This window comes from Enhydra lutris, unplaced genomic scaffold (assembly GCF_002288905.1).
Source record: "Enhydra lutris kenyoni isolate GAN:26980312 unplaced genomic scaffold, ASM228890v2 scaffoldscaffold20, whole genome shotgun sequence".
Taxonomy (NCBI): domain Eukaryota; kingdom Metazoa; phylum Chordata; class Mammalia; order Carnivora; family Mustelidae; genus Enhydra; species Enhydra lutris.
In genome coordinates this window covers 29,386,758-29,402,256 of record NW_019154104.1, presented here as the reverse complement: position 1 = coordinate 29,402,256, position 15,499 = coordinate 29,386,758, and the positions used below count along the sequence as shown (strand labels likewise).

Here is a 15,499-nt window from a genome sequence, read left to right as displayed (position 1 = left end):
ACCTCGCGGAGTCAAGTGTGCGGCACACACGGCATGTTTGCGTTTGGAATAAATGTGATTTTTGCTGTATCATGGCAGTTTATAAAATAGTCTCGCGAGTCATTCTCGACTCGAAGTAAAATGCAAAAATTATAATCGGACGCTTAGGAGGTCACAACGTGAGAGGTAAAGTACTCACTGAGTACGGTATTCACCATCCAATCACCCTGCCGGCCTGCGCTCGGTGGCCGGGGAGAAGCCGGGAAAGGAAGCCACCGGCGCACAACTGCCACCTGGGCCCGCCCTGAGAGACTTCGCTGGACGGAGGAACCAAGGCTCTCCTAGGACAGCCAAGAACCCGAAGTGCTTCCCGCCAGACCAGCCAAGGACCTGCTGGGGCCGCCCTGAAGGCAGTCCGCGCCGGCAGGTGCCCTCGGGTCTCCCCTCTGCTCGCGCCCCGTCCCGGGGACCGCTTACCTTGAGCGCACGCCCACGGGCCGGGGCGCAACTGCTCCAGTCACTCTCTTGCTGGGGGTCGGAGGGGGGTGGGGAGGCTAAAATCAAAATCCTACCACCAACGGGGCCCGGTTTGGGGTACTCTGAGGTAGTTCCTTAACTCGGGGTGCCTGTCACCTACTCTCTCCCAGAACTCAGCACGCGTGGGAAGTCCTGCAACCTCCACACACCGCTGCCACCACAAGTCACTGTCGTTGAGTGCAAAATAAAGGAAACTTGAGTTGCTTTATTTAGCTTCCAATTTCTGGGAGGCTCAAGAATTATAATTCTGCTGGACAACAAAAGGAAATAAGACTGTGCTTACAGATCTTTTTCTGCCGTATTCTTTCTGTAGGATTGCTGTTTTATTGTTGCCCTTTTCTGTTACATGGGGTGTACACATCAGGTGGTAAAAGGTACAATACATTCTACAGCTGAGCACCACTTTCTGTAACTGAACAGGCAAAGAAATTACACTGAACATCAGCATCTGGCAGTATTTTTCGGAAAAAAAAAAAGTGACTAAAATGGGTTTAAATTGATTAACACTATTAAATCACATCTAATATTTGATACTACATGATTCAATACAGCTATACGATACAATTATACAAAATGTGTTAACATCAAAGAATACAACCAAAATTAAGATAGCAAACAAAACCTATATAACTTTTTTTTACAGGAAAATACTTTTGAAGTATGCATGTAACTGCCCATTCTTTTAAAGAAAATCTACTGCAAGCAAAGTTATCAACCTCCAGAAAAATCACACATAGCATTACTAAGCATATCCCCAAAAAGTGTACAATATGCACACTTGGAAAATACAAAATTAAAAAAATTGTAAGCAACAGGTGAGCTTCATATTTATAAGAATGTGAAAAGAAGTCCCATTTTTAGCACTGTTGTATAAAGAATTGTCTTTTGATGCGAAGTTCATGAACTGTCCTCCTGTTGGGACCACACTTTACAAAAACACCGTGTTTTTGAAACGAGATTACAGAGCAAGATAGAGCATCTTAGCAATGTCATCTTATTAAAGTTTTTTTTTTTTAATTTTTACTACTTTATCAAAACATGTCCCTTAGGTGTGTAGGATTCATTTTTTAAAATTCTTTCCTAGAAACAATATACAAAGGAGAGGCATATTTATTCCCAATCACACTCCTGGAAGATGCTCCCCGGGGTCGAGAAGGGTCTTCTCCGTCTTCTTCTCACTGGTTGTTTTTGGCCTTAGCGTGTGTTAAGATGTGAGATTTCAGGTTAGTTGACTGCGCAAACTTCTTATTACAGCCGTCGAAGGGGCACACATAGGGCCTGTCTCCGGTATGGATTCGCACGTGCGTGCGCAAATTGAAGTCCAGTGAAAAGCGTTTCCCGCAGCCTTCGAATGTGCACTGTCGAGGAGAGACAGAGACAACCCAACTCAGCGACCGTGACCGAGCCGAGAGGGCGGGCAGCGGGCGCCGGAGAACAGCCGGCCTGGCTCGCCGCGCACCTCGTGCCCCCGGCTCCGGGCACACGCGCCAGTCCCACCCCAGGACAAGCGGGTGCGGAGCTCTAACTCTGCACGCGGGATCTCTCCGAAACCCAGGCGCAGCCCTCACTGCTGAAATACGGGGTAAGAGAAGCGCTTGCTAAAACAAGCACCCAGAACCTTCCCGGCTCAGGTTAAGGTCTCAGCACTGTGCCGGTGCTCCACGGTAATAAAATACAGCAGATCAGGAAGGTTTCTGGTGTCAAGTAGCCGAAAGAGCCTGTGACACGGGAGCTGCCCCGCCCGTCCGTCCGCGGTGACGGTTTCTAAAACAAGAGGAAGGTCACTGCGCTGACTCCCCACAGTACGGCTGTGGGACTCCCCGTCAATGAGTGATCCGGTGCCTTCCATCAACTATGGAAGACAAACTGCTTCCACCCCACAGTGAATGCACTGGAAATGCAGTTTCAGGCTTGCTCTTGAGCAATCCAGTTTTTCTGCTGATATGAAGTACACCCCCTTGACACCCCGATACACCCTGTGCCCCCCTCCAGGACCAGAGCGGCTGCACACCAGAAAGGCAAGCGCCAGGGCAGCCCTTCCGGGCCCTCCAACGGGACACCGCTTCGGTTCCTCCCTTAAGGAGCGCCGAGGGCCCCCCTGGGGTCTCCGGGTGTCCGTCTCCCCAGGGCCCGCAGCCCCGCCTCCACTTGCCAGCTGTGTGGGGAGGGGGAAGGGACCAGCTCTACCTGAAAGGGTTTCTCTCCAGTATGAACCAGTTGGTGTCGTTTTAGTTTCGAGCTCTCAACAAAAGCTTTGCCACACTCTGCACAGACGTGGACTCGGGGGCCGTGGGTGTGCAGGTGCTTCCGCATGGCAGAGTTGTCCCTGAACATCTTCGTGCAGCCCTTCGGACAGAGAGAGCAGCTCAGCGGTTCGCACTGCGAACTGTTACGCGAAGGACCCAACCACGGAAAACAGCCTTCACCGACCCAAGAACGAAACCACCCCTGACCCCCACTTCCATTACTCAGCAGCACAGTAGAAATATTAAATGACTTAAGACAAAACCCAGACAGCTGGAAAAGACCTTCCCGTTAAATGCAAGCCCTTGTGTTACAGACCAGGAAACTGAGGCTCAGAGATGTCTTTAAGTAGACTTGCCCAAGGTCACACTGCTCAGAGGAGCCGAGCTGGGACTAGAACCCAGCAGCCTGGCTTCCAGCCACACCACAGCTGCCTCAGCCAACTCTGTCCCCAGACCAAGTACCAGAAGCCCTGGCAAACAACGGGGCTGAAATGACAGCAGTCCACCACCGCCTTTGGTGGGCCCCATATTCTGTGCCACAAGAGTGGGCTGTCACTCTCCATCGCATACTATTCCCTCTTCTTTCTTTGCCTCTTTCCCCTTGACAGAGAAAGAAGAGGGTCTCCAAGGAATGGCAACTACAGAAGAAACTGATTTTGTGAGACACTAGGAAAAGCAGCAGCACATGGACACTGGAGCGGGAGAGGGTTGGACGGGCGTGGGGCTCTCGGGACAGGCACGGCCTTCCCAATTTCCTCTGCAGCTGTTGTCCAGGGAGGAGCGGGTGGGGGACGAGCGGACAGCACAAGAGGAGGAGAGTTTCACAGGCACGAGGGAGGGGGAAGCTGCGGCTTTGGCACCTTGACCCCCAGGATGTGTTTCCATTTAGCAAATGGAATTCTTTTAAAAATGTAATCTGGAAGTACAAGGAGAAGCTAGAAGGAGCACAGGCACTTAGGGCCTAACTGTTTTCAAATGCTTCTTTACGTGTTGGCCCCCAGAGGAACTCATTTTATAACTCAAAATCGCTACACTAAGCGTGTCGAAAAACCACACAAAGAACCGTCATTCGACGGACATCGCCAAATGAAAACTCATCCTTCCTCAATTACTGATTTTCAAAAATTCTTTATCCCATGAAAACTCTCTGCCCACCTACGTGATACTTCTTTTTCTGTTAGTTTTATATCCATCCAATTAAGTGTGAAACAGACCCAACCAAAAATTCCAAGTACTTTTTAGGTGATCGTTTTCTTCGAAAGACTGACCGCATTTGAAAACAATTAGGCACCCCTGTAAGTAACACGGAGTTAACAGGGCAAATGAAGAAAATCGTGAAGGGAATGTAGTTTTATGAGGCTTACTTTAGCAGCATCCAAATACTTTCCAAATTTTCATAGTTTAGAGCCCCACAAAGGTCCACGGGTGAGACAAAACCCAATGTCTTAAGACTGACTTGTTCATCATCCAAAAAGAAGAAATAAAACCCTAACATTGTGTTTTCGATATACAGTAAGAGCAAAAACACTGGCGCCCTACAGCAGCCCCATTTTACAGTATTCAAATTTAAGTGGCCTTTACTGAACAAAACTTACATCACATATATAGCCTCTTGAATTTCAAAAACAAAGATTATAGTTCCTCATTTAATTATTCGATGGAAGTAACAGTGCAGATTGATTATGGGCTCTCTACATCTTCATCGGCGTCTAGCGAGCACTCCCCTAGCATTACTTACTTTATGAGGACAAGCTATTGTTCTTGGAGCGTCATCTTCTTTAATTTTTCTTGGCTTCATTCTTACCAAAAAGAAAAAAAAAAAAAAAAAAAAAAGAAAAGAGAGAGAAAGAGAGATTTGTAGGAGTGGGTAGACTCATCTGGCATCAATCATATAGTCCCTAAAATGTTCTCCTTACAGATACAAACATCTACGGTTACAGTTTGTGTCCAGGAAGGAAGGGATGCGACCGACCACATTTGCTGAGTGCCCGTGACTGGAGCGCACCCGCCCCGGCTCACAGATGTGGGTGCTGGTGCTCCCAAAGCCCGAGTCGCAGCCATGGTCTCGCAGGGAGCGAGATGGGGCAGCTCAGACCGGAACTGAGGTCTGCGAGCTTCGTGTATCTGCTCTTTCCTCTAAGCCCTTTAAATAACACAAGACCACCAGCCCAAACCACAGAGGAGTCTCTTAGTGGGAGCAGAGCAAGGTGTCCACGAGCAGCTGCTGTGATAACAAAGACACCTTGTGAAAAGGGAGCAGCAGATGGGGGAGGGTCTTAAACACAGATCCTACAAAACTGCTTTAAAAAAAAAAAAAAAAGGAGGGAGGGTTCGTTTCATACTGACAGATGTTATCTTTGAGAGATAATTTTTTAAAAGGGTACAGAAGAGTCCTTGTAAACAGAAGATCATTTATATACATTATCTCCAGAAAAAAACATAGTAAATGAACTTGGTGTTGGTGTTTTGGGGAGGAGCCCCCAGGGACTGGTGGACAGGTGGGAACACCCCATGCCCTTCCCCACTGCTGAATTTCATCATGCTATACTACTTTTGATGGTGGGGGTAGGAGGGAGGTTACTGCTTTCCAAAAAAAAATAAAAAAAAAAAAAAAAAACAAAACCCCACACAACAGATTTCTGACCCTGCTTTGGGACGGGGGTGTAACAGGATCCTGATCGCGTGGGCAGCAGAGCCCTGTGTAGCCTCACTGCCCAGGGAGCTTTCTGACTGGGTAGCTTACCTACCTGCTATTTCCACTGAACCAACCTTTGGTCTTTTGTCAAAACTTTCTCTCCAAATACTCCCTACAGATCTGTGTGTGGTAGAGGGGTGAGAGATTAAGAGTTCCTAGAGAGACTACAAACACAGATTTACATCTCCGAGACAGATGTTCCTCCTGTCCCGCTGCCTGTCCCCTCACTGTCCTACGTGAGGCTGCAGTTCGCCAATGAGCCACGAGGTCAGCAATGCCTTACCAGTAAGAGCTAACTTACCAGCACTCTCTCATCACAAAAGATTTCTGCAGTCATCTTTAAGTTAGCAAAGGCCCTAGCGCAAAGTCCTTCTTCACTCTTGAGCTGGGAAAAGGATGACCTGAGCTGACAAAGTCGTCTAGTTAAACTCTCCAAGCCTGGCAGGGCGCGGCTGAACCAATTTGTGTGTGGCCGGACTTACCGCTAAGGGGAGTCTGTTCAAGATTCTGAGAATATTTCCAGGTTGCTATCTGCCCCCTTTCCAAGCCGGCAAACACTCATTCTTTCTTCTACTTGGGGGATTACCCCATCAGTAAGCAAGTGTTTTCTAAATGCCTACTGCATACAGGGCCTTGAACTTGCCTGTTATCTTAAACACCCGTAAACCCTGGAGCTGCTCTGAGCTCACGGAGCTTAAGACAAAAATCTGGTGCCACTGCGCCACCTGGAGGTTACATCAGAGTTTGGAAAACAACAGCGACCCACATGAACGGGTTCTACTTCAATCAAGTATTAGTAAGAAAAAAGGGTATTATTAAGAGCCAGGCTTCCGTCTTCCCAATGAATAACATTTCCTCTTTTGATGATCACACTGACGTGCTCTCTCTCTTGGCAGCGGACACGGCTACATGATCGTGTCTGTCCAAATTCACAAGAGTGGTACTCACCTAAAAGAGGGTGAATTTTATTGTTTGAAAATTATGTTAATACACCAACTTTTTGAAATGCCCACTGGGTTGACAGGTAAGTCGCAAAGACAACTACTTCCTGCCCCACCCATCTGGGGCTCCAATGCGGGGTCCCTGTCAGTGAGGCAGCTGCTGCCGCGGGACAGATGTGGCCAGCCTACTCCCCACCCCCACATTTTCTTAAATTTATTCCCAGGAACTTGATTTTTAAAAACTTTTTATCACGGAAATTTTCAAACATACACAAAATTAAAGGTCATGGTCCCAAGTACCGTGAACCAAACTCTCGATTTCTTAAATATTACCATTAAGTGGTATTTTTTTTAAATGTCATCTGCAAAGTATGGGGCCAGCACATAGCAATATAATTGATTTTAGAATGAAAGTTTAAAATGTATTTGGGCAAACACCCCTGGACGCAAGAAGGAAGTGAAAGGTTTAATTGCAGCTACTCAAGCTCCTTGGCAGATCCGCCTTCCTCACCACAGAGTGGCAAACGAGGCAGTGTGTGTTGGTGCCTTTATATAATCGAAGGCAAACACTGAAAAGGTCATTTTCCAAAAACTAGATTCAAAGTGGGGGGTTTTTTTTGGTGAGTAAAGACTAAAATTAAAATCTTTGTGGCACCAACTGATATATAACCTACAAAATAAAAAGAAGTATTTGAAATCCTAAAAAAGTCATTTTTGAAAAGACTAAAATCATATACTGCTACCTGGAACATCCCTTAAACCCGCCCAAACTATTCTGAATAATGAAGATCGGAGTTCTTCCTGGATACTTTACACAGGAGGCCACCGACGGCAGCAGGGACACTGCGGCGGGCTTGACGCCAACTCCTACCAGCTGCACGACCTTGAGCAAATCACTGCACTTCTCAGCCTCAGTTTCTCACTCTGTAAAAAGGTGGAATGCTACCAGCTTTGTACCTGCCAAGACTCAAAGACAGCCTGTACGTGAAGCTCTCAGGGAATGACAGCTATTCTTATCCCCAGCTGTGGGTTAAATGGGTCTAGCTAAAAATTAGTTCATGCCTTAAAAAAAAAAAAAGGGGGGGGGCCCAATCATACTTAACAACCCAGAAGGTTCCAGTGCTCCAAGCCACCGTTTCCAACCAAAGGGCTGCGAGATTAGAGGAAAACGGCCTAAGCTGAGCAGAAAGGCACCTTGGGCAGCGGCGTGGAGGCGCCAGGTGCCGACGAGGGGAGCGAGCACGCGCTCTGTGCGGCACTGCTGCTAGCCCTGGCTCTCCGCACGCTGCGGGCGGGGGGGGGGGGGGGGGGGGGTGCGGGCGGGCAGCGCTGTAAAGGCTGGACTCTGGGACCAGAAGCCTGCAGGAGTCTCCTGGCACCGCTTCCAGCAAGGAGAAATCAGAGATCTAAGTTAAAGCTTGAGGTCCCAGACATCGAGATGGACCATTTTTGAAGCAAAGATTCTCAAATGAGGATAAGCCCGTCCCCGGCAGCCTGGAAGCCCCAAGGGGACCTGCGCTGGGGGACAGGGGGTGGGGTGGCCAGAAGCCCCAACGGAACCCAGCTCCAGCTCTCCTCTCTGCAACCGCCAACTCCCCTTCCTTCCTGGTGCCGAGGAGAGCGGTGCCCCTTGACAAACGAGACTACTGCTAGACCGAGTACGTCCCAGGGAGACAGCGCGCAGCCCCGCCACATTCCTTCCACCCCGCTACCCTGGCTCATCCTCGAGCTGCTCCTGAGAAGTCTCAGGGCGGGTGGCGGACGACAACAAAAATAACAACTTGTGGCTGACCTAACCACTTTTAATTCTCATCTGGCCAGATCAGAAGTTTCCAAAGGGCTAACTACAGGTAACAGAAAAGGCAAAGCGGCTGTTCATTTAATCTGGAACAAGAACTGGCCACATTCTGAAGTATTTAAAAAAGGACAGTCACCCCCCAATACAAGGACTTCTTACACTCGTGCCCCGCCCCGTAACTGATTTACTTACTCCTAACCGATTCTCTAGGCTCGGTGCGGCACGAACCCGAGCCAGTCTTTGGTTAGTTCCAAGCCCAGTGCAGAAGCCCCTCACCCCAGCACACGGAGGAGAGGGAAAAGCAGCCAACACGCTACCCCAAGCCGACAGCTGAGCCACGGGGTACAGGTGGAAGAAGGAGGTTCTGTGCATCTTTACAAGAGAAGACGGGGTCTGGCCCACAACAATTTGCAACTTGGTGCCTCTCTTGTCTTCAGCTTTGAGTCCCAGTCACCACGGCCAGGGACTCCAGAAAATCCTCTTCAGCGGTTGGTTCTACACATTCTCAAAATGCAAAGACCTAACAAGAGAGGCCATTCCAGGCTCCAGTCTCTCTCAGCACCGCCACTGTCCAATTAGAGACGTGACAGTTTTCTGTGATCTGTTCTAGGATTGGGGGGCGGGGGGGGTGTATAACGGAGATGAGCAGGAGAGCAACCCCCCCCCCCCACTTTGTATACACTGTCGGGATGAGCGAGATCTCATTCCGTTCGGTGCACAAAAGGCAACCTTTACAGAATGATCAGAAAAGACACACACACTACATTCAGATGATTATGGAAAGAGATCGCCTACTGTGGACCCTAATTGGGTGCGGGGATCACGTTTCCTGCTCTTTGAGTCCAAAAGAGCAGCTTCAGGACCAAGGAGAGACTTGCAGAGTCAGGCCAACAAGTTCTCTGAACTTCAACGACCATCAACTTTATGCCCGCTTTTAGGCCACGGCTTATTAGCACTGCCTCTCTCTTCAGGGGGTTTCTGATTATCTTTTCCTTTTTACAAAACTCTTCTCCCAAACCACCAAGACCTTCTGGCTTCTTACTCATTCTGTGCGCTGCTCAATGAACTGGACTTCTCCTGAACAAAGCCCCACAGCTCACCGACTGTCTGTTCTCAACTGAATGGGTGTCCAGCCTGCCGCAGAGCTGCCCTCCTAATTTTCTGGTTCACCAGATTCTTCAGGAAGGCTTCCTTTTGATGTGCGTCCTCGTCTCCCTGAAGTATATCCTCCAGTAACCCCCTCAGACAGGGTAAGTGTGACATAAAACGAATCCTTAGGTGTCTACAGTGGCCACTTTCCTGCCCTGTATTTGACTGACAGCTCTGCTCAATCAAGAATGCTGTTTACAGAAACTCTGCCTTACAACTCTCAGAACCTGGCTCCACCGTCTTCTAATTATATACTGCAGGTCAAGAAAAGTCTCATTCAGATCAGGTAGGGTTGAAGGCAGCCCTGAGGCAGGCGCAAAGCCACTTGGGAAACAAGCAGAAGCTTCTTTCTATTTGCCAACAGTGACACGCACCTCCCGAGTGCAGGGCTGAAACCCCAGATCTTCTATTCAGGAAACTGGGGACAAGCTTTCAGATCAGCTGCCCCAATTCAGCAGTGAGGGTAAACAACGCCAAGGGTCACCACACCTAGTCACGTCTGCTCACTACCCCCAGGTTCCTGCTCTCTGCGAAATCCCGCCCCAGCCCTCGGCTCCTACACTGAAATCATTCCGCAGCAGTAACTCAGAGAAATGGGCCCCGTCCCTCTCCTGGACCTTCTGAGCATGCCCTTGGCTTCTGTGATACCGTCTGCACTTCCCTAAGGCACCGCGGTTTGTCTGAATGAGCCCTGTGTCCTGCTGCTGGTTCCCTCAGCTGCCGATCGCAGGGTCATCCCCAGACTGTCCTCTCCGAAACCGCCGTCTCCACACCATGGACGGCCACGCCGCTCTCAGCCACAGCCACAGTGCAGATGAGTTAGCCCTGACTTACCTCCTGACACCTCCAAGTCCAACAGGGATGACTAACACCTAAAACCCAACAATGTCCACCCTGAGCCCCAAACCAGCAACCCTCTTCCAATCTCACGCCAGTTGAAGCTTCGCAAGGCACTGAGCTTCCATTCTAATTCCCCCTCCTGGAGACACACAGCTGGGGTGGTTCTCCATCTCTTCCACCATCTCCTGACACCCTGATCTCATTTATTCTATCTGTCTGGCCACTGCAATCCCGGCTCAGGCCTTCAGGACCTCTCGCACTCGCTGTCTGTGCCTGCGCCGACCCAGCCTGGAGAGAGCAGACATATTATTCCCTCCACATCAACCTGACCGCAGAGCCTCGCTCGACTGTTCGCACCCTCCGGCGGCTGTCCGTCGCGCACTAGAAACATCCACAGATGTGGGGCCAGTATTCAGAGAACTCGGTGATCTCTTACACTTCAACTATCTTCCTATAGGCAGGCATCCAAATTCCCAGCCAAACCTACTTATTCTTCTCGGAGCGCACACCAAATGGGTGTGGAGCATCTCCCTTTCCACTGTGCTCACGCCACACTAGCATTAGGCCCACCATGGACACCCCCTAATCCCCCCACCTCAGTGTTTTTCAGGGCTCAGGTCAGACGCCATCCCCTCTACAAGGCTTTCCTTGACTCCTGCCTTCCACAGCTCTATCCATGGGGACTGCAGCCTCTACCCTCGATAAACTCCAAAGACATTAACAAGAGATGACTAACTTTAAAAACACACGACAATACTAAACACTGGCATGCAATTCGACTCAATCTGCCCCAAAACTCTAACCTCACTGCTGATTCTATCTACAGATTCCGTTTTTATTTGTACGGGGGTTGCGGGGGGGGGGGGGATCATGGAGTTACATAGCATACCCGTACTTAAAATATGAAAGCCAACAAAAGCTGGGAGACACAATGTCATGAACAAAAGGACAGAAGCCTTAACATTTTTTGTTCAGCCGTGGTCAATCAGAAATAAATTCAGGTGTAGTTTCCCTATGGCCGCAGTTTCACAGGATAGGAGAAGAGGACACAAACCCCTTTGTTATAATACCCCTGACTCTGACACTTGGAGAAACTGAGGCTCCAAATGGCAGGAAGTCACCCACCTTGTTTTTCTTTTTTGGCAGGGCACACTCCAGGGCCTCCAGCTCTTATCTACTCCACTCTGCTCGCAAGACAAAGACAGACAAGGGCGCCCCTGCTCTGTTTCTAGATGGGTGGGATCACAAAGAGGTCTCTCTTCCTCATCCTGCCCTTGCCTAAATGTCCTGGCTATTCCAGGCTCTGTGCAACCTGGAGGGGTGGGGGGGGGGGGGGGGGGGGTGGGGGTGGGCAAACTCATCCGTCTGCCCCAGAGCTGATGAGTTCATTTCACATTTTATTGAAAACAGTCTCTGAGCGTGTTCTCACGTCCTCACAGAAACTGCCCAACAGTGCTGGGGAATAAATACTACAAAAGGGGAGAGAGGCTTCCGCGGGAGCCCTGCCTGCCTCAGGCAAACAAGCCTCTGGACCTTCCCGACTGCCCACCTTGGTCGGTCACAGGGGCCTCCACCATAAATATTTGATCTCTTCCTGTCATGCCCGCTTCAGTGAGCCAAAGCCCAGGAGCGTAAGTGATGACACGCTGGAAAAGGATCTGAGGACTCCTTCACGGTCAGCTCTGCCCACCCGGCACCGAGCCAGGCCCCCGCGGCTTGCTCCAGCTCACAAGGCGTCCAGCTGGTGTGAGGACCCCCATTTCCAATCAATCTCTGTGCAATTTTATGTATTCACAAGCAATTATGAGCTACGGAATTAAGAAGCATTTGCCTCACCTCACTGTCTGCCAGGATCTAAAATGGGGCCACGCACATCACTAGCAGAGTTACCCCCACAAACAAAACGAACTGCTTTTGTTTTCCCAAGTTTCCCCAGAGCAAGACCACCAGCTACCATGGTAACTCATGCACAAGGAACATAGCTGCCGGCTCTCAAGTACTTTCTATAATTAGAAAGAAAGGAAAGTTCTGAGGGCTTACCTAGCGAATTCTGCCAGTTGTTTGGGGTCTGAGAGGTCAATGCCAGGTATCCCTCCAGGAGGAAGCTTCTTCCCTGTCATATACTCTGAATAATCAGGAGGGGAGTTCTCTCCAATGATCTGCTCTTCAACCACTGTCTCATGGTCAATATCTTTTTTTTCATCTGAAACACACCATAAGATTATTTTAGTGGAGGAAAATGTGTATGTGGGCAAATACATTCAAAAACTATGAAATGTGCTTTCATTAGCAGCTTTGGGAGCAGATGATTTAGAGCTGCTAACCCAACTTCTTAACCACCCAGTCTCTCTCCTCAGTCTCCTGAAATCCTGTTTCTGCTTCAAGGTCACCAATATCTGCGATGCCAAACCCAGCAGACCTTTGCACTCGTGCTCCTCAGCCTGGCGGAAATGTTCCCCACTCCTGACTCGGCGGTCACTTGCCTGGTTCTGCTCCCACTTTTTGAACGGGCTCCTTGGCAAGCTTCCTTGCTTCTCCTCCCACCACTCCTCAGAGTTCTGTTTTCTGTCCACCCTACACATTTTCTGTTAGCCAGCAACACAGCGGCGCGGACTAGAGTCTGATGCCCCAGCCTCCGCCCTGCAGCCAGCCTCCTGCCTTGCCCTGCAGCCCTTCCTCTCGCGGCTCTCCCCTCACTCTTCCATCCCGCTCTGTGGTCTTTTCAGCTCTTCATGCTGATCCCATGACTCGTACGCAGGCAAGTTACAATCACAGCAATGTGATTTTCGTTGGCCTCTCCCACTAGACAGTACGTGCCACGAGGACAGGAGTGCTTGTCAGTTTTGATCCCCAGGTATCCCCAGAGCCTGGTGCAGTCCGCACAGAGCTGGCCCTCAACAGACGCGTGTTCAAGGAATGCAGGACATCTCTACTTGTACGGCTACTGTCACAAATCCAACAGGCTAAAAAAAAAAGGGATATGGATCCCCGTAATTAATCTCCTACACCCCAAACACCAAATCCTATTGGTTTTCAGAACGTCTTCGCCCTTTGTCCCACTGCCATCAAGTTAGCTCTTAGTATCTCATACCTCAACGACTAACGTAATTTCTTAACTTACCTTCCCCATTCTGTTCTCTGCCGTAATGACGCTATAAAGGACCAACTGATACAGAAAATGCAGCTGATATATTTCCACCTCCTACGAACCCTTCAGAAGTGTAAATTACACTTGGCCTCCTGGGCCTCCTGGGCCTCCTGGGCCCCCTGTGCCCGGGTCCCGTTTACACGGCTAGCCCGGCCTTCCATTTCTCCTAGGCAGGAGCCCTCCACAACACAACCAGGCCGTGCTCCTCCCAGGGCTTGTTGACTCTGCTGCTCTGGCCTCAGCTTCTTACCTTTTCCTTGAATTCCTACATTAAGTCTTGATCACGACACCGACAAACTAAATCATGCTGTGCTGAATTTTGGGTGGCCCTGCCTCTTACGCTGGGGTCGAGTGCCCAGAGGCCCAAACTGGTTGGTCTACAACTATGCAGTGCTGAAAGCAGAAAATAAAGACGCTCCAAAGTGTTCCCTGCTGACTGAAATGTCCTGCTTCTCCAGGAAAATGTTTCACAAAGGGCAGGAACAAACAGGACTTTCTGAAGTGAAAATTGGCTTGTTCAATTCTCACCCTTCCACCAGTGTTTAAAAAAAAAAAACAAAACAAAACAAAAAAAAAAAAACCAAGAGTAAAGGGGCGTCTGGGTGGCTCAGTCAGTTAAGCATTTGACTCTTGATTTCGTCTCAGGCCATGATCTGAGGGTATCAAACCCTGCATGGGGCTCCGTGCTGAGCGCGGAGTCTGCTGGACATGCTCTCTCCCCCTCCACCTCTGCCCCCATGTGCACACGCTCTCTCTCCCTCAAATAATTCTTAAGACAAAAACAAAACACAAGACCAAAACCAACCAAACCAAACCCTACAAGGGACATCACAAAAAATGATGTCTAGCTGCTTATCATCAGGTTCTCTGACATCAGGGTACAACGGCAAGTTAAAGACAAAATGTTGGGGTGTCTGGGTGGCACAGTCAGTTAAGCCTCTGACTCCTAGTTTCAGCTCAGGTCTCGGGGTTGTGAGACTGAGCCCCGTGTCGGGCTCCGCGCTCAACCCCGCCAAGTAAATAAATAAAAAAAAAAATTTTTTTTTTTAATTTGACAGAGATCACAAGCAGGCAGAGGCAGGCAGAGAGAGAGGAGGAAGCAGGCTCCCCACTGAGCAGAGAGCCTGATGTGGGGCTCGATCCCAGGACTCCGAGACCATGACCCAAGCCGAAGGCAGCGGCTTAACCCACTGAGCCACCCAGGCGCCCCAATAAATCTTTTTTTTTTAAAAAGGGCAGAATGTAGGTTCATTTGATTCAAGTGGTCATTATGTTCAATCACGCAGATGAAAAACAAAGAACAGGATACTTTTTCTTTTTTAAATATTTTATTTATTGGACAGACAGAGATCACAAGTAGGCGGAGAGGCAGGGAGAGAGGGGGAAGCAGGCTCCCTGCTGAGCAGAGCGTCCGATGGGCTCTGAGACCTCTGAGACCCAGGGCTCTGAGACCATGACCTGAGCTGAAGGCAGAGGCTTAACCCACTGAGCTACCCAGGTGCCCCGGGCTTATGATACTTTTAAATTATAAATGTCTCTCCTCCCACCACTCATTTATTTTTCAAAAAATTTATTTTAAGTCATCTCCTACACCCACTGTAGGGCTGACCCTGAGATCAAGAGTCGCCCGCTCCACCAACTGAGCCATCCAGGACCGCCCCCTCATTCTGGAAAACGTTACACGTCACTGCCAGGAATCAGAGGGCAGCAGCATCGCACTGAATGGTTACTGGGCAGGCGGTTTTCATTACCGCGCACAGCGCCCGAGAGGTGGCAAACTCGCAAGTCCACCCTGCGCGGGAGAAAACAGAGGCCCAGACAGGCGGTGCAGCTCGCTCTGGGCTAATAACTAGTCAGCCAGGGGCCTCGTGAACACAGGAAGCCTTCCTCCCGGCCCCAGGTCCTTCGCTGTCAAGCCCAGCGGCCTTCAGTTCCGAGCCAGAATGATCTCTACATCCCGGTAACCTCCGTACAGACGACACAGCCCAAGGAAACACAGCAGATCATTCACGAAGGGCAGGAAACGTGGTTATCGTTTGTGACAAATGTGGTTAGCGTTTGTGACAAGGCCAGGACTCTGCACTGTAACCAGGTTTTCTCTCGGGGCTGCGGTGATCCCCTCACCCTCCAGCCTTCCCCTGAGGAGCAACTACCACCACGTCGCCT

At 49.8% G+C, this 15,499-nt stretch overlaps 1 protein-coding gene across 1 annotated transcript in view; it reads right to left on the bottom strand.

Annotated features, from left to right (window-relative positions):
• Window positions 1-701: 701 nt before the first annotated feature.
• Window positions 702-15,499, bottom strand: part of LOC111148469 (YY1 transcription factor) — a 30,114-nt gene continuing 15,316 nt past the window's right edge. Inside the window, exons 2-5 of the mRNA XM_022505030.1 lie at window positions 12,226-12,388; window positions 4,501-4,561; window positions 2,704-2,862; window positions 702-1,874 (exon numbers count right to left, since the gene is read on the bottom strand). Coding sequence (XP_022360738.1) covers window positions 1,692-1,874; window positions 2,704-2,862; window positions 4,501-4,561; window positions 12,226-12,388 — 566 coding nt within the window. The 3' untranslated portion in view covers window positions 702-1,691. The remainder of the gene's footprint in view (window positions 1,875-2,703; window positions 2,863-4,500; window positions 4,562-12,225; window positions 12,389-15,499) is intronic.